We start from the raw sequence: 18,881 nt of genomic DNA on the forward strand, positions 1-18,881 counted from the left end.
GATGATACACTAAATAATGAATTAGGTTGATGAAAGCCTTCAAACATGGAACGAAAAAGCTCATAACTCGTTTTTTATGCAACTTAGAACTTTCTAACAGATGCCATCTTAAGCAGAAAAATTAGCGCTATCGATAGACACATAATTTTAACATGTTCGCCTATTTTTTCACCCCCATATTGGGGCATTTATGCAAAAATTGGGACTAATTTGGAATAAAAAAGGAACTATATCTATCGGATTGTTTTCGAATATGTCTATAAACCTTCTCAGTACCGAAATGAACAAACGGTGAAAGTTTCAGCCAAATCTGCCAGGTAGTTTCTGAGATCTTAGGGAACAAATTTACCAACATCCATTTTTATATATATAGATTCCATCTGTTGCTACAACCTACGACACCTAAAATAAGCCATTTTTAAGGGCTTAAATTAATTTTTCAAGAAAGATGAAAAAAAGCTTGAAAACAAATTGGCATAAGTCTTTCACACAAACAAGTGCGTTGCAAAGCCAATGCGAAACCACACAAGGTTGCTTCAAAATCGCTCCACGTGGGAAGAAGTTCTGGTTAGAACCGGTTTTTATCCATGCCATATCTCCCGATTTCCGATGTTGCAGACTACGACGGTCATGAGTGATCGCTCAATTTGGCGCTCGCCAAAGTTTTTTTTGTAAAATAATGTCGATAATTCTATATTTTTTCTCAGAAAATCAGGCCTTTTAATTAATTTGTAGTCAAGTTACATTTTTTACCGTGAAAGAGCTATCCTTAGCTATTGTTCTGCAGAATGGTTTTATTGTTGACTTTTTCTCCCCTTAGTGCAAAATCTTTCTGCATGAACTCTCTATCATTCTACGATAGTGTCGTCGTGTCTGCACAGGGCCCACCAGCAATAAGCTCTGATGACGACCACCTATGGACAGCAGCTTCTAACTCCACTAGTTCCGGTGGAAATGATTTCAAAACATTACAAGGTTTACTTCAAAAGATGAATAAAATATCCTCCAAGTTTAAAAAAATTCTGATTTTTTCTTTCCTGTTAAAAAATAAATTATGAAAAACACTAAAATTTTGGCCTCTTAAACTGGTTTTCCCCTTAACTCAGTGTTTATAAAAAAAAATAGCTGCTTATGTTATTCTTTTGGCATTCAATAAAAAAAAATTTCCTCTAGTTCTTTGCGGGGCAATAACACTTTCATGATCACTCGCTCATTTTCCATGACAGGATCTCCCTTCAGTAATAAATCAGAAAGATCTTTTGCCATTGTCAAGGAATGGCTCAAAATTTTCGGTGTGAAAGAGTTTGGTTGTGTGTCATCGATGTCAATATCCTCGTTCGTTTCATTCTCCTTTGTCACTTCTAAGAGCTCTTCTTCCAGTGAGCTGTAAATTGTGTGAGTTTAATAACTTCACTTCTGGGAAGAGTTCTGGAACCAATCACAAAAAATGTCTCCAGTGGCCCAAGCTTGCTTGTTAGCACGCCAAAATGCAGTTTATTACTTGTTATCAGCAATCTTAAGAGTTTGGATTTTGGAAGAGGGGAAAATTTTACCTGTTTGCAATGCTGCATCTGGGTAAAATAAAATAAAAGTGCCAAATCATAAACCGCGTAAAACGAGGGTCTAAACCATCCAACCAATTCATCCTTTGTTGTATGAAAATGGGTTAGAGCAGGAATTAGTAAATAGAGGGAGCAAGTTCATTCATTGTCTCAGCAAAAGCTGACCTAAAGTCACGTCACTCAACAACGACGAATGGTTGGCACGTTTTTCATGAAACAAGCAAAAGAAACCCGATTTCTTCCAATGCTTTGCTTTAAAGTCTATCACGTGACTTGGTGTCTTGGCAACACAAATGAAAGTCTTCACTCTTTCTATTTTATCTTTTCTCAATGGTGTGTACTGATCTTTCGCACTGCACCGCCCAACCTGTACATTTCCCAACCATCTGTATAGCTTATATTGCATGAATTCCTATGAAATTCTAACTTATATAATTGGCCATGAGACAGTAGTACAGCAAGACGAGATTGTGGATTACTCCTCCAGAGCCATTGGTTTTATGATTCTAGTCAATCCTAATATGGTACTTATGTAAGGAACATTATGATCACCCCAGAAGATCAATTCCGTCTGCACTAGTGACCAGTAATGTATTTTCAATAATTTAAGAAATAAAAGGATATTTATGAAATTTGATTTTGCACTGCTATGCTTTTCTTTACTGCATGCTTATGGGTTCCTCTTTTTCATTTGGGTACTTGGGCTGCACTCTTGATGCTTTTCCTGCCTCTCTTACAGATTGTTTATTCTGTGGATGATACCTGTTCTCTAACTTATTGTGAATTGGTTTCAAAACAGCAGTATGAAGACCAGAAAGTATCTGTTTCCACCAAAGCTCTGAAAAGCCTTCTAAACAGCATTATAGAAGATAAAAATTTGGCTGAAAAAGAGCGGAAAAAGCGACTTAAACAGGTGAGGAAGAATGAACCGTTTTAAATATTGCATGCGATATGCAATACACATTTTTATTCAAATTAATTAGTAGTGAATATTATAACCCTACAGTTTTCTAGGAACTTTTAAACTAAGGGTAATCACTTGGTTTGGTGACTTGTTTACTTTCTGCCTTTGTGACAATAGAAAAATTGCTAAAAGCGATTGGCGACATCTACAAGTACATGGCAGCCCTAGAACTTAGAAATTGAAGTTGTTGAATGTCACCAGCTACAAAATTTTTATTTTTCTATGGCAAAAAATAAAACAAAATGGGCCAAGGGACATACTTTTATTGGAAAAGTACCGTTTTCTTAAAATTGTTTTCTTTCACTCCTAAAATGTTTCTCGACAATGGAGAGATATTATAGTAAAAAGTTATGCTGGAAAACAGGAGCTACATTTTTTACGCCAGGCTTTATTTCTGAAAAAAGAGTTGCTTAAGCACTATAGTCTTCATAACATATTTCCATATATAAATTACTCTGAAATCGTTGAACATGCAAAAATTCACATGAAATGAAAAAGCAGTGCAGGAGCTGAGCTCCGGTAAGTTTCAATGCAAATTAACCCCAGCTGCCTATATGAGAAAAATCAATATAAATAAAACTGAATAAATGTATGTATGATCCTATACAAATCCACATTTTACGTAAGATCTCGAATAAATTTTGCAGGAAGGTACTTCGGCAGCCTAGATGGAACGATCTAATGCAAACGATCTCTTTCAAATGCATAAAAAGAGCCGAATCATTCGAATTTTAATTTTACGACCCAAAAATGGCTTTAAATGGCTCTTTGTACCTAAAATAACTATCCGATTTTTTTTAAATTTAAGTTTCATTCGAAAGCTTGCAAAAAATACCCTTAAAGTTGATTAACTTTCTTCAAATTTCAAAAAAAAAAAAGAGACTGTAAATCACCAGGAAAAAAGTTATGAGCATTTTTAAGTCAAATAATCAAAATTAAATCGGAAATTTATCGTCTGCCTTGAGTTCAGTTTTAATTAGCATGAATAAAATCATTAAGGAGAAAGATTTGTTGCCCTTTTTTTCTCTGCAAACAAATAAAATTCTTGCTTTTGTTTTCAGGCTTTTTCTGTAAATTTTTCCTTTTTGATCATTTTCTCGTGTTCTGTCAGGAAATTTTGAAGATCCTTTTTTTTCTCAAGCTTGATCGTTGAACACTCCTCATTGACATAAGTTTTATTTTCAAGTAGACTGCAAAGCCGAACAATGCAGCTAGTATGATATAAATTGGAAAAATGAGCAGTAACCGAGATGTTCCCCAATGGTAACACAGATGTTCCACAAAAGATGGCACCTTTACTTTCAGAATAAATTTATCAACTTTGATTTGTTTTGCCATTTGTCATCTTTCACTCAAAGACATTTTGATAAAAGGATTACACTCTAAATACAATCTCTAACTTCCTAATAAATTATTATTGATGGATGCAAGGTTTCAAAATCTAATCTCCAGTTTCATAATTTATTATTTTAGCACCTACTGCCTGTTCTCGAAAGCTAAGACTAGCACTCGTGATAGATTCCAATTTAAAAAGGGGCGACAGGTTGAAAATGGGCCCTTTCGGGGCCTCCGCAATGTTTCTCTTTGAGTGGGCCTGCAACAAGTGTCACCGCTACCATTCGACCTCTGAGCTAAGCATTGGGGGAAAATTTGTTTCTTCCCTCTTTGGTTCAGCTTTAAGCACTGTATTGATTACTTATTGCACGTGTTTTGGTATTTCGAGTTGTGAAATTTTGAATCATTTTTTCTCCTGGATTACGAATACAGAATTAAGTCCCTTGATCTTGATATTAATGTGAGTATTTAGTGGGCTTAATCATTCTCCCTTAGTTCATAAGAGAAGAGTAAATCTGAGATTAAGTGTGCTCCAAAGTTGACGGTAATAATGTAATTACAGCCAACCAATGTTGAGTGTTTGTACGTTTATGTTTTAACTTTTTGACATGACAAATGCACAAGCTTTCAAAAGGTAAAATGACTCTGTATATAAAGGAATGATAGAGTTCATCCAAATAAGTAACAAATGGTGGAGCATTATGAATGTGAAAAATCGTCACAAAGGCTATAAACAATTGGATGAAATTATAAACCTTTTAAGCTCATTTCAGATGAGATTTTTTTTTTTTTTTTTTTGTAAGTTATAGAATGAGTCAGTGAGTGGAAAAGCGTTACGATTCCAGGCAGGACAGAAAAGGAAACTCGGGAAACTAACATCAGAAACGTTTTGTTCACTTGAACATACCACAAAGACTATCAAAAGAATAATAATTCATCAACTGACACAACATTCTCTGATAGTTATGTTTTAACTGGAAAGTATTAAACTAACTTTTTGGAAGGCGAATTTCGTCAATATCACTAGTTATGTGGTGTAAATTACAGTATTTGTGTAGAGTAAGTTTAGCAAACAAAAAAAAAAAAAAAAAAAAAAAGAGAATAAGCAGCTTACTGAAATTGCATTCAAAAGAATGTGGATCTTTTCATTTGTAAGAAATTTTGTGTGAGATTTCTGAGAAAGAAACCCCAATAGATATGATTGAAGTTTATATAAAAGGTGTTGACTTTAGCATAGCTGAAGAAGGTTTAATACCTCTCTATATTTACCTTTCTGGATACACTGTTCATAAATTTAAATCTCTTTAACAGTGCAGTGTTCAATTTCAATCACTGCCCTGTAATGTCATTTACATCAAGGTTAAATTATTTGAAATAACAAATTCTATGACAAAAGAATATTTACTTGATATAGATTGAAGTGAACTGACTTATCCAGATTCAGATATTGTAAAAATACTTGTAGCTAGTTTTAAATTTTTTTTCAATTTATTTTATCAAGCAATGAAAATTTTCTCTGCAGAAAATATAAGAACAATGTTGAAAAAAATCTTATTGGATAAAATTTCCTGATTTATACATTACAGGAATGTGAAACATGTAACAGAACAAAGCAAAACAAATCATATGTGTTTGCATTAACTTATTTTTGAACAATTATTCGAAACTGAAAAATAGTAATGCTAAATTAAGGAAGGGTAAAAAAAAAAAAAAGTTAAAATACATTAGTGCATCTTAACAGGAATCTTCAAAACAAGCTATGTTTACTAACAGATACGTTTTAATTATTCTCAGTTTAGAAGAGACGATAACCCATAAAATAGGGTCTAACCCATAAAATAGAGAAAAAAAAATTATTTATGACGCTAAGTCCAACCACACCTCCTCTTGATGCTTCTTGGTAAACACTGGTTTTGAAAAAATTAGATGACTTATGTGGCTCTGCCAGTTTTATATTCAACTACTAATATAACTATTTTCGTTAATTCCATTCGCAGTAATTTTCTTCTTGGGAATAGTTGGAAAATATTTTTATATCAGTAAATGCTATTAATTTAACTTCTTGATAGCAATTTTTATCGCAAAAAAGCAGTTTTAATTCTTAATAAGTAAACAACGATGTATAATAGATAAGATGTATAATAACATCAATCATCATTAAATTATAAATAAGATTTAATTAAACGCAACGTAAATACAAAAAATCGCAAATGTTCGAGCAAAGGATATGAGGCAGAATGTAAACATCAAGTTTGGGGAAAAGCAACCATCTCTTAGTGGTTTTGGCTTCTACCCTGTTCCAGGCCCATGTAAAGAAGGATCGCGGAGGCCCCGGCCCTTTCCTCTTGCATTTGTTGTCTCTATTTTTTTTTTTTTTTTTTTTTTTTTTTTTGCTACTTTGGAAGAACTGTTGAACATGTTATTTTGCATTTTTTTTATTTCCGGGTTTCCATCCCGATAAACTCAGAACAGGCCTGAAACATGTGCAAATTCGCGGTTTGTTTTGGCAAAAGAAGACTGACAGTATAAAACTGGATTTTTGTCCACCACTAAACTTCAATGTTTTGTGCATTAACAATTTTATCGTAGCTGCCGTCTTCATTTATGAAAGAATCTTTGTCCTGTTTTTTATTTATTTTTCAAGTTTTATCTGAATTTCTTCTGTCATTTCTTGTGCTTCACTTTTGTTAGTTTCCTCCAATTTCTCACCTTTTTTATGTTTTCATTTACAACTTTATTTATTTCCCAAAAGAGTCAAAACTAGTTCTTGAACTTTTTGTTCTTGTACTCTGCCCACTCTTGAAAGATGTATAATGTTTTATTTTTTTGTTTTTCGGTTTCTAACAAAGCATGTTCCTTGTATTAAGAACCACTTAGCCTTTTTTGTCTGTCACTCAATGTCAATTGCCTTCAAAGACTTTAATCACGAAATTGAATGAACGAACTTGAACGTGTTAATGCTTCTAAAGATCTCAACTATAATCTTGTTGCCAGACACAATGATGCATTCTACTTTTCTCCAGCTACTGCCCGCTTGGTGTCTCACAGTTATCTTTAAATAATTTGTTTCCATGCTTGAAAAATAACTCAGTTTCATAATATGCGTTAAAGTAGCTGTTGTCTATTAAATAATAAGAAAATGATGAGGGGGAAAAACAATACAGTTGGCTCTCTGTTTAACGACACCCTATTTAACGACTTTCTCTATTTAAAGACGACTTTTCACGGTCCTGGATGCTCCACTGCAGTTTTAGAAGCATTCTGTTTAAGGATGCATTCTATTTAAGGACGATTTTTTGTGGTCCGTTGAAAGTCGGTCAATAGTAGGGTTTCCGTTCCCATGCTGAATTCAGTCTTGCGGGATTTCGGGATTCTAAGGAGTCAATCCCGCAGGATCCCACGGGATTGACTTGATTAATTAAATTTAAATATCAAACAGCAAAAGTTTTCGGAAAGACTGCTTTTGTTTCATGAATTAGTAGTTTTCTCGAATCCCGTACACCAATTGTTTCGCACTACAAAGTCCAATTCCCAATTATCAATTACCGTTTAATACAAAAAAGTGTGCCCTAAAAATGTCCAATGCATCTTAACAAAGCTCGTACAAAATGGTAAAGAATTTTTGCTCAAAAATGATGAGCTGGATGAAAAAACGTGCTGTTGCTCCACAGCAGTGGTTTTTACTGAGGTTAAATAATTGCGGACATTTAGCAAAAGATCCCCATCAACTTAAAGCCTTCTGAAATAGAGTTTTCTTTCTTTCCTTATGCTGATAGGTTTTTGCTTAAAAGCTGCAAATTGTGGACATAAATGATGCCTATATGATATGTGTTCTGCTGTATCCAATTTAACTTGCATGGAGAATACCTTGTTCCTTTGTTGATGTTGGTCATTGTATCAGTGCATTTGATTCATTACATCAATGGGTGAATGGTGGTTGATAACACTGAGTCGCAATCTCAGTGAAACTTTTTGGAGAACTTCGCTAATTTTACCTCTCACTTTTAAGAGACATTTAAAAACTTGAGCAGTTTAACTTACTGCACTGTCACGCAAGTAATTCTGTGTTTCATCCACGTTTCTGTCGCCTCTTTTAGAGTCATGCTGAATACATTAAAAAAAAAAAAAGTCACGCTTTTCATTGCTTTCTTTTTTTAAAGTTACAGAAGTACTCCAACAATGCATTCTGGCTACTCCAGCGGGTTTTGCAATCTGTAATACCTATTTTTGTATTTTTTTCAAGCACAATTTTCTGAATTTTAATTTGCTTAGAGATGATTTTTAAAAATATTTACAAATTTTACGCTGTTTCAAAATTGCTGAACTTTTGGAAACTGAGGCCTTGAATGAGAATGCCAATTCAATCTCAAAAAAATAAATAAATAAATAAAAACTCAATTTTTATTGTCTTCTTAAATGGTAAATCCACCGTTTATCATATGAAAAGCAAAGATATCCAAGGAAAGTAATTGCTTGTGAAAGTATTCGTCTTATGAGAGGCAAAAGTTGGGAAACCTTTACATGGGAAAAAAATTGCGGGATTAGAAATCCCCCGCAGGATTTTGCTTTCAATCCCGCAGGATTAATCCCACTAAATATCATTCGGGATCGGGATTGGAAACCCTAGTCAATAGAGAGCCAACTGTATTTTATTTTCAAGAATAGTAAAAAATATATGATTAAAGTAAACGTTTGCTGCTTGTATATATTGACCCCCTCGGCAGGTGCCTACTTATAAATTTGGCCTTAAGGTCTGTGAAAGAGATTTTAGCTAGCAAAGTGAAATGAATCAGACTGAGTGAAGTGAGGTTAGGCCTCTGAAAAAATATATATTTTCTCTGATTAAATGAAAATGCAAAGCATCTTCTTTGTCATTAATGATTTTTACTTTGGGTATGTAATTTTTAGCATAATAGATGATACAAGACATTTTTTCTTTTCAGTTTAAAGAAAATCATGCAGAAGTGTATTATGCTCACTTCCCCGAGGAATGGAAACCAAGATCAAAAAAATCCTTTTTAAACAAAATTGCAATACGATTGTGAGATATGTGTGTAGCACTGAATAGTTATGTATTTTTATAGATATAATATATTTATAAAATAGAATAATAAAACTCAATAAATTCATCGTAGAATTTTTTTGAATGTGTCAAATATTTTTTGTGGCATGTGCTAGATGTAGCAAATATGCAAGAACGGATACAAGGGAGGGATAAGGGGGGCGATTGCCCCTCCCTTGAGGAATTTAGTTGTTTTGCCCTGTAAAAATTTGGTTGTTTTGCCGTTCTTTCCTTCTACTAGTTTTCAGGTACCGAATTATCTGGCATGCCGCAAAATTCGGGGAATCACCTGATTTTCAACAACACTTGCCTGGTCCATTCCGGCATGACTGAAAAATCGAGGTTTGGGGGAGAGGGACTTTAAAAATCTGTTCAGCTTCAAAATGAATCTAAGTTCTATACATATCTTATTAGTATTAATAAACAGTTTGATTTTGCAAAAATATTTACTAATAATGTCATTTTTTATTTCAACAAGAAAAATATTGTTTAGTTAGGAATAGTTTCATGAAAAATGAATTTAAACTAAGCAAACATTTGAGCAGTAAGTTACCGCCCCTAATCCAGTTGCTAAAGAATTTATCATAGCTATTCAATAAATAAACATTAAATTTCCTCTCTATAAGGAACCTAAAATAATTTATTTAAAAAAAAATGAGCAAATTACAATAACAATGTTTGCTTTTGAATTGATTACTTTATTGGCATGTAATTAAATCCATTAATAACAAGCACATTGTTATTAATGCATTTGACCATAACTACCATACTAACATAAATAACAAGCACATATTATATGCAAGTACATTTTTTTTTTTTTTTTTTTTGTAAGAATGTTACTTTTGGGATTTATTAATTTTTCCTTATAGTGGTTTGCTTTCTGATTGTAACCCAATGGGGAAATTTACAACAGTTGAACAGGTCTAGTATTTCTCAATATTGCTGGGAATCAAATCACTCCTTTGATTTAAATTCTTATGATATTGTCCAGAAATGCGCAAATTCTTCCGAGCTTGATCTTTAGGAGTCTTTCCACATTCATAAGAATCGTGAAATCCAAGAAATGGTCTTAAAGTAATTCCGTATATTTTTCTGCAATTTGGCTTCCCTTATAATTAGTCCCCCCCCCCCCACCTTTTTTCCTTAGTAATTATGTAGGTATAACTTTTAGTAAAGCCCCATATTTAATAATGCAGCAGTTTATTGAAACAGAGTACTAAAATTTAGTTTGCCTATTAATTGAATAGTTGAAATAGGTCGATAATAAAATCTAATACAACTTCCCATAAATGTTCAAACAAATATTCAGCATTTCCTATTTAAATTTTATTTCAAAATGTAAATTCTTAAAAATGAAATGTGTTGTAAAATATTCAAATCTAATTCTTTTATGCAAAAAAATTATTTCATTTTTAGGTCAGTTATATTTTTGTTAAGTATCGTCTGTTGTCAAAATTATCTTTATGGTAAAAATGAATCTAGAAAATAAAACATTAATGATAGTATAAAAATTCAACACATTCTTTGAATATAAAGAACAGAAAATTATTATGATTTATATATATACCATGGCAGGGCTTGGGTCAACTTCGCTAGCAGTAAGTTAGGCACCACAGTGCTAATCAGGGGTGCCCTCCAAAGTGAAAAATCCCCCCCCCCCCCCAGGTAGGTGCCTCGGGTCCAATAGCTGAAAAGCAAAATGACAAAGAATAAACTTGAAAAAGAATCAGCTAGAAAAGGAAAAAAAAAATACAGCTTTGCAGATTTGCCCCAAAGCAGAATACTACTGAATTTGCAACGTATGTTGTAGAACAGAGGACTAAGCTGCAGAACAATTCTTTTCAATTCAAATGTGAGAAGAGAACTCAGACACATTTTCTGCAGAAATTCTATAGATTTCTTTGAAATATCCAGAAATATCTTCCAACTCAAGATAGAGTTTTGCAGAAGTTCTGCAGATTTTATTTAAATTAGCAGAAAGCCTGAAATGTTGAGTTTGATAAGTCTTTTGCAGGAACTTTAGATTTACTTTGAGTTTAAAGAAATCTGCAGAATTTGTACAAAATTAAGATATTTGCAGAAATTCTACTGGTTTTTTGCAGAAAATCATCCTTGGCTGCCGGCAACCTGCTTTATGTCCTTTAAGCACCATACAGGGATGAGACTTTTCCGGTTTTTGCTGGAATTCCAGCTTTCTATGTTTGTTTTGTAACGTTTTTCTCCTTGTTTTACTTCTTTAGGCCTCATAGCAAACTTGTAGTTCTTATAAATTGAAAAGATTCTGATTTTTCTAATGTTTTTGGTTCCCCTTACCTTATTTTTCCCAATCCATTTTCATCCACTGTAATTTCCGCCATAAACATATGTTTTGGGAACATGCCAACTCATCTGTTGCCAAAAATTGCGTGTCTTGTTTCAGACTTCAATCCCTTTGCATCCAGAAAATATTTCAATTATTTATAAAATTTTGAAGTGTTTTATTGTATGCAATCTATTTATTCACTTATTACAGTAGGCGCCGCTTAATGTGATCACGGTTAATGTTATCATTCGCTTAATGTTATATTAGAATCACCAAGTCCCGGAACATTTGTATATTAAGACGTGTTAAAGAAGTTGGATATTGTAATCAGTGTCTTTGTTTAATGTCTGTGTTATCACTTTTACATAAACTTTCAATTTTTCCCCTTTTTTGTTTCTCAATCAAAAGAAATACAAAAGCAAACCCTGACAAGTAGTTTCCAGAAAAACAAGTTCTCTTTTTTATCAGTTTTTTTTCTGAATTTCTCTACCTGCTCAGTCACACTAGAAACTTCACTCTCAACTGTCAAACATCTTAGCCATGGAGAAAATAATTTAACTGTCAAGAAAAAAATTGACATTTTATAACGCTCTGACAATATAACTGTGATGAGTTAAAGAAATGCTGAAGAACAAGTATACATTTCTCAGCCATTACTTCGTAAGTTACTAAAAAATTGTGACGAGATTGAAAGTAAAATGAAGCTAAATGAAAATTTGAATAAAAGGATGCGTTCTAGGGTTTCCAATCACGCAGGATTTCGAGATTGTAAGGAGCTAATCCCGCAGGATTGACTTTCTTCTTCTAAAAATTACATTTTAATGTCAAATAGAAAAAGTTGTGCTTTTTAGGAAAGGCTGCTTTAATTACTCGAATTAGTAGTCTTCTTGAATTCCGTACACCTATTGTAGAGCATTACAAAGTCAGATCCTTATTAGCAACTATCGTTTGGTAAGCAAGAGTTGGCTGCTCGAATGGGATGGGAAAGGATTTTTGCTCTAAGAATAATGCGCTTGATAAAAACACGTGCTGTGGCTCCACTGCAGTTGGTTTTACTGAAATTAAATAATTGTGGACGTTTAGAAAAAGATCCCCATTAACTTCATCACCTTCTGAACTATATTTTTCTTTTCTTATGCTTGGTTTTTGCTCAAGAAAGGCAAATTGCGGACAAAAACAATGTCCATCATGTGTTTTGCGGTTTCCAATTTAACTTGCACCCTTGTTGTTACATTAACGTTGGTAATTGTGTCAGTGAATTTGATTCATTTCACCAAGGGGTGAATTGGTGAATACTGCTTGATTTCACCATTTCACAAAGTCGCAGTCTCAGTAAAAATTTTGGATAACTTCGCTAACTTTGCCTCTCACTTTAAAGAGACATTCAAAAACATGAGCAGCTTAACTTACTGCACTGTCATTCGAGTCATCCTGTGTTTTATGCAAGTTTCTGTTTCCCCATTCAAAGTCTTGCTGAATATGTGTCAGGTTTTTCATTGCTTTCTTAAGAGCATTTTGTGTAACTTAAAGGTTTTAAGCTTACATAAATGCTCCAACATTGCAATCAGGCTACTCCAGCGGGTATTCGAATCTGTGATGAACTTTCTCTACTTTTTCTAAAGCGTAATTTATAAGATTTAAAATTTTAGTGATGGTTTTTGAAAATGCTTGTTAATTTTAAGCATTTTCTCAATTGCTGAATGTATGAAAACTGAAACCTTGAATGAGAACACCATTAACAATTCATTCTCAGGGAAGCATATTCTATTTTTATTGTGTTCTTAAATGGAGTTCATTCCATGTGAAGTGATCCAAAGTTTTTTCATCACATTTTTGTATTTCTTTGAAATTTGGCTCATCGATTGTACCCTTCCAGGTAATAAAAAGTTCATATTTTTATCTCTTTTATTATTTTTATTTATGCGACTTTGAATTTTAGGAAAACCCCTTTTTTCATGGATACTTGTACATAAAATGGACGATGACTCGGCACCAAATATAGATAGAAAGATTTGGTAAAAAGCATTTTAAAGAACATTAGATGCTGCTTAATATGATATGCAACCTGACTAATTTCATAAAAAATTTCATTTAAAACAATTAATTTTCAATTTAAACTTTTTAGGAAACATAATGAATTTTTTTTCAAAAAATCTCAAAAATTCTTATGTATTTTATCTGGGTTTGTGCAAAATTTCAAGTTGGGATCTCAATGGGATCATATTTTTATGAATTTTTGAATAAAATTTGACTTAAGAAATAATGTTATTTTTCAGATTCTATTTAGTTAAATATGGTTCTCTTTCTGGTGTTGGTCTAGTGACTTCATTTCAAGCATAATAAGTCAACATGACTATGCTTGAAATGAGCTGGCAGGACCCCCCCCCCCCCCTCCACCACTTTTTTTTTCAATATTGTTTTCAAAAAAAAAAGCTGGTACCCAAGAGTAATAATAATAACAAATGCTGCAAAACATCAGTAATGACTGAGGCTTATAAATGCAGAGAGGGGAATCATAAACAAAGTTGGGGCTAACACTAAAGTCGCTATAACACTACTATACTAAAACAGTAAAGTATGTGGAGTAGGGTGGTCCAAAAAAGGCCCTTTTTAAAAAATTCCTGATTTTTATTGGTCCTACCCCTCACTTGGTTCCATCTGAGTAAAAAATAATTATTGTGAAGTTTGAGCTCATAATTTTAACATTTAGAGGTAGCTCAACAGCCTCAAAGTTCCGCGTTTTACCATTTTATGCAATAAATACAGATAGAAATAAAATTGACGCTAGCAAAAGTAGATAATTTAATTAAAATTGCCAGCATTTTGTAAGTTAAAAATAGTTACATAATAATAATATTTCAACAGTTATGTATATGACTTTCCTTAGTACACATTACAAACTCTGCTTTTTACATCCGGGATAAGTTCGTAAATGTTCTGCGACAACTTGCAACAAGAATTGGAATTGTTCTTCACTGCGTGTCATTTTTCCATTAAACTCTTTTATAAGGGCTATACCACTTTCAGCATTATCATTAACCACTGAAATTCCTTGAATAATCCTTTTTGCTTTCTTAAAATCCTTCTGAGGCTCCCAGATTTCTGGATCTACGTGAATGAAGGTATCAGGTAAACCTGTGCTTTGAAAAAATGAAATTGATCCCTTTGTCACAAGTTCTTCAAATTTCATATCCATAAAATGTTTTAGCAAAATCTTAGGGCGCTTCACCACATTTTTTCCCCATTTACTTCATTCATCGCCTTCACCATCTGTCTTTTAATGCAGTGTGGCACTTTATTGGCAAAAAGGGCTAATGCCACGAGCTCTTCTGACAAATACCACAGGTGATTGGCTTTCTTGTTAAGAAAAATAGCAATTGTATTTTACCTTAGTGAGGTCAATGGTCGCGTGGCGTACGCGTTCTATTCAGCAATGATGAAAACTTTATCTGCATTGAGCTACCTCTAAATATTATCGAAATGTTTTCAAATTTTGTCTGATTTATTTTTTAATACATTGGAACAAAATGGGAGGGTAGGACTCAAAAAATTTTCACCTTCGAAATTTTGGACCACCCTCATGTGGAGTCATTCCAACAAAAATGGTACATTTCATGTCCGGCACTTTTAGATTTTTTATAGAAAATTTGATAGTTAATACAAATTAATAATATATATTTTTTTTATTCTTCATGCAATTTTGTATCATGAGGTATTTTTTGTTTTTAATACGTGAAACCTGTGTAAGTTGACCACTTGCGGTGCACTACTTTAGTGGTCAACTTAAACAGGTGGTCAACTTATAGAGGTTGAGTTATATGATATAGATCTAACTCTGTTCTTGAAAATAGCGGTTAACTTAGACAGGTGGTCAACTTACAAGGGTGGTCAACTTTACAGGTTTTACTGTATTTTGATTTAGGACTTTTTTTTAAAAAAATTATGTTAGTCAAAAAGACAAAATCTTGATGTCCCAGCTTCAAAACAGTGACAGTTAAAAAGTGATTTAGGTAAGTAATTGCTTAGATGCAATAACAAAAAAAAATTCTAATTATATTGCAATACCTTTATTGTAACAATTTAAACAATAAATTTTTTTAGAAAAATGTTTTTTTAATGAAAATGCAGGGTATTTACAATTGTCCCTAAAGTTTACAAATTTTGAAATGTCCACTCTGTTACAGTCATTAAAGAATAAAAAAATATTTTTACAAAAAAACTAGCAATACTTTTGAGATGACCAGATGGTAAAAACTCTGTTTAGCTAACCCTAGTGGATTCAACAGTCAACACACACAAGCAAGATAAGATTCATTCTTTGTCTCTGATAATAAATTTGAGTAACAAAATGTCCACTATGTTACATTAATTTTACTAATTAAAATTTCAAAACATATATCTAAATTACATATAAAGTAGTAATTTTAGAGTTACTCTTTGCTTTTGTATTACTATTTTAACTGTTACTTTTGTTTAGGTTTAGAAAAAAAAAACTACTTATTTGTCCACTCTGTTACCCGTCTTGTGTAACAGAGTGGACAATATTTATGGAAATAGTAAACAAGTCCCATATGCTATTGATGTTTTTCAAAAAGCTTAGCTTAACAAATTTATAGAAAAATTGAATTAAATCCAAAATTTTAAAAAATGAAACATAGTCTATCTATTTTCTCCGCTTAAACATAGAGATTACTTGTATCTTCAATAATAGTGTCCACTTTGTTACAGGAATATTTTAACTGATTTGAATGTAATTTTTTTTTTTAATATTTAATTTAAAGGTTAATTTGCATAGAGCTAAACAATTACTAACTAGAATAATCCAACTTCAATCTTTCGTCAAGTTTGTTTCATATAATAATCAAACTTTTGCAAATGATTTTTTAAAATTTTGTATTTTTGAGTAAGATAATTAGCAATAAAACTTAAATGTGCCTTTTACAATGACATTTTAAGCATTTGTATGAAAGATATGTTCCATTTGTTCCTATTAAACAAAAAAAATCAAAAAATATTTGAAAATTTTTAATTTGTTGTTGTTTTTAAATGTGTAACAGAGTGGTCAAAATCTTTCATTTCTGATAAAAGAACTGAGAAAATTGAATATTAATACCAAGTTGAGCTAATTAATTTTCATAGTTCAGATAAATTAAACCCTTTTGACATTAATTTTTGTTGGATTAGATGACTTTGAAAAAAAAAGTTTTGAAAACTGAAATGCACCATGTTCACCGGAATGACCCATTGAACGCTAAAAGTCGGGAAAACTTTAACAGGCAAAGAGAACCAGAAGGATGCACTCCATATCCGCCGTATACACTCAAACTTTTTTAGACATATTATGTATATGATCGCATACACATATTGTGCATAATGGATTACTAGGAGTATACCCTCAGAAAAATGTATGGGAACATCACTAAATAGAACCACAATCATTTGCAGCTTTTTTTCCGGTAAGTAGAGACGTACTGAGTACTCGGTACTCGGCCAAATTCTGATCAGATACTCGGCCAATACCGAGTAGTTGCAAAAAATTGAATATTGTCCAAGGCAGATACTAAAATTTATGTAAAAAAAAGAGCAAGCAATATATTCTGCAATCATTTACAATTAAAATTTATAAGTCAAATTTAAATTTTGAGAATAATGAAGTTTGTAATGCTTCAATGGAATAAATCTTTATTATGTCCTCAAAGTTAATTAAACTTATTTATTAAAAATTATGCAAAAAAGGTAAGTATAGAAAATATGGAATTTTCATATTAAAAATGGATTTTTGCTACAAGCAAAAATTAGTTATAAAAAATATAAAAATACCTTGGCTTATAAAATAAAAGGAAATAAAACAATGTTTAAAGCACAATGCAGGAACACTGCAGACACGTGTTTTGGCGTTACAAGGAATTCCTTTTTCAATGCACAAAATGGGAGCCCGTGGTTTTAAAGGCATCCAACAAAAGTCGGATTTTTTTGTCAAATGTCTTTATTCTTTAGCTCACATGTTACGCACTGAAAAAGACATTCCTTGTAACGGGGGGGAGGGGGGGGAGACGATAGAAACACATGTCTGCAGTGTTCCTGCACATTTGTTGTATTAAAATTATTTATGTTTGGCGGACTAAAACTATAATTGATTAGTATATAAATTTGTTTTAATTCCAACTTGATTAATCCAGGCCGAGGACTGCTGATGGCCTTTGAAAAAAGTGAGAAAGGTGACAAATTTGAAAACAAAGGTGACTAAAAGGTGATAAAAAAGTAACTAAAAGGTGACCAAAAGCAATTTGTTAAAAACTCAAAAAAAAAAAAAAAAAAGGAAAGGATTATCCCTTTTTACTGACTTTTACCAAAATAAGCCTATATGCTTTTTGTAAAGATTTCTACAGTTTCACTTTCAATAGATGTTTTAATTTTTTCCATTTTCTTAGTTTCTTCTTCAAAATCCTTTCTTTTTTGTGTTTCTTTTTGCTTCTGTTTCAATTCCAAATCCTTTTTCCTTTTACATTCCTCCATGTATGTTGTGTAATTTGCGTGTGCTTGTTGTGCACATTTAATCATTTCTGGACCAATTGGTAAAGAAAGCAAATGAGGATATTCTTTTACAGCGTCTTTAACTATAAGTATGCTGTTTAAAAATCTTTCAATCCTTGCTGTCTTATTTTCACCAAAAAGGTGCTTTGAAATGGAAAATAGTCTTTTAATGTCAGCATTACCATGTGATAATGCAAGTGAAGCTTTTATCACCTTAGAAACATTACGAAACTTTAGATCATTGGAAGTTGAGTCCTTTTCGAAATGTGCTGCTGCCAGTAGATATCAATGGTTTTGTTTTCGGATGCTTCATCATCTTTTTCCAGCTGAAAAAGTTTCCATTCATCTTGCAACCTATCGAGTGGAACATTGAAAGGCATGATTTTGGCAACCTTTATCAAATCCTTACAGCTTCTAGATTTACTTCTCTCTTTTGAATTCAAAAATTTAAAACTTTTCAGTAACCCGTTTGATATACAACTTTGTTTCTATTACATACTTGCATGCAGTCACACAATGCTTTTTAACAGCTCTTGAAAACGTAACCTTTTCATTTTCTTTCAGTTTTGACAGTTCATCTGTCACCTCTCCACTAACAACGAGATCTTCAAGAGGTAGTCTGTTACCAACTGCAAACAGTTCATCCGTGTCTACGTTTGAAAAATCAACTTTCTTTATGACAGAGGCTTTTATAACCCGAGCCATAAAAGTCTGAACAATGGTCTCTATTTCTTGGTACAATTAATGTATCATAGGCGCTTGGCATTGAAAGCGTTTCGTGAACTGCATAAACAAATCAGCAGATGAAAAAATAAAATGCAGCTCAGCTTATATAGAAGGTCTTTTTAAAACATTTGCAACAACTTTCTGCATTGCATAGCTGAATTCTTTATCAAAGGCACATGTTTAAAAAAATAATACTGAAGAGCATCCCACTTTTCCAGTAGTCTGTTTGCTGCAGGTCCAAGGGTAAGCCAATGGGTAGTTGTGTGTTTCAGGAACTAGTGATGAGGTGTATTTAGTTGAGCTTGCACTTCTTCGAAGTCCTCATAACGGGAAGGCCAACCATCAAAATAGCTATAAGTACTAAGAAGAAGTTCAGATGCTTCTTCACCTAAATAC

General features: G+C 32.6%; 1 protein-coding gene across 3 annotated transcripts in view; it reads left to right on the forward strand.

The window, feature by feature from the left end:
* LOC129225827 (DEP domain-containing protein 1A-like) overlaps positions 1 to 8,982 on the forward strand; it is a 94,718-nt gene extending 85,736 nt beyond the window's left edge. Inside the window, exons 11-12 of one of the 3 annotated variants that reach the window (XM_054860341.1) lie at positions 2,302 to 2,475; positions 8,805 to 8,982. In XM_054860341.1, the coding sequence (XP_054716316.1) occupies positions 2,302 to 2,475; positions 8,805 to 8,906 (276 nt within the window). In that variant the 3' untranslated portion in view covers positions 8,907 to 8,982. The remainder of the gene's footprint in view (positions 1 to 2,301; positions 2,476 to 8,804) is intronic. The other 2 variants (XM_054860342.1, XM_054860343.1) reach the window with 2 other exon arrangements.
* Positions 8,983 to 18,881: the final 9,899 nt, after the last annotated feature.

Source organism: Uloborus diversus, chromosome 7 (assembly GCF_026930045.1).
Source record: "Uloborus diversus isolate 005 chromosome 7, Udiv.v.3.1, whole genome shotgun sequence".
NCBI lineage: Eukaryota > Metazoa > Arthropoda > Arachnida > Araneae > Uloboridae > Uloborus > Uloborus diversus.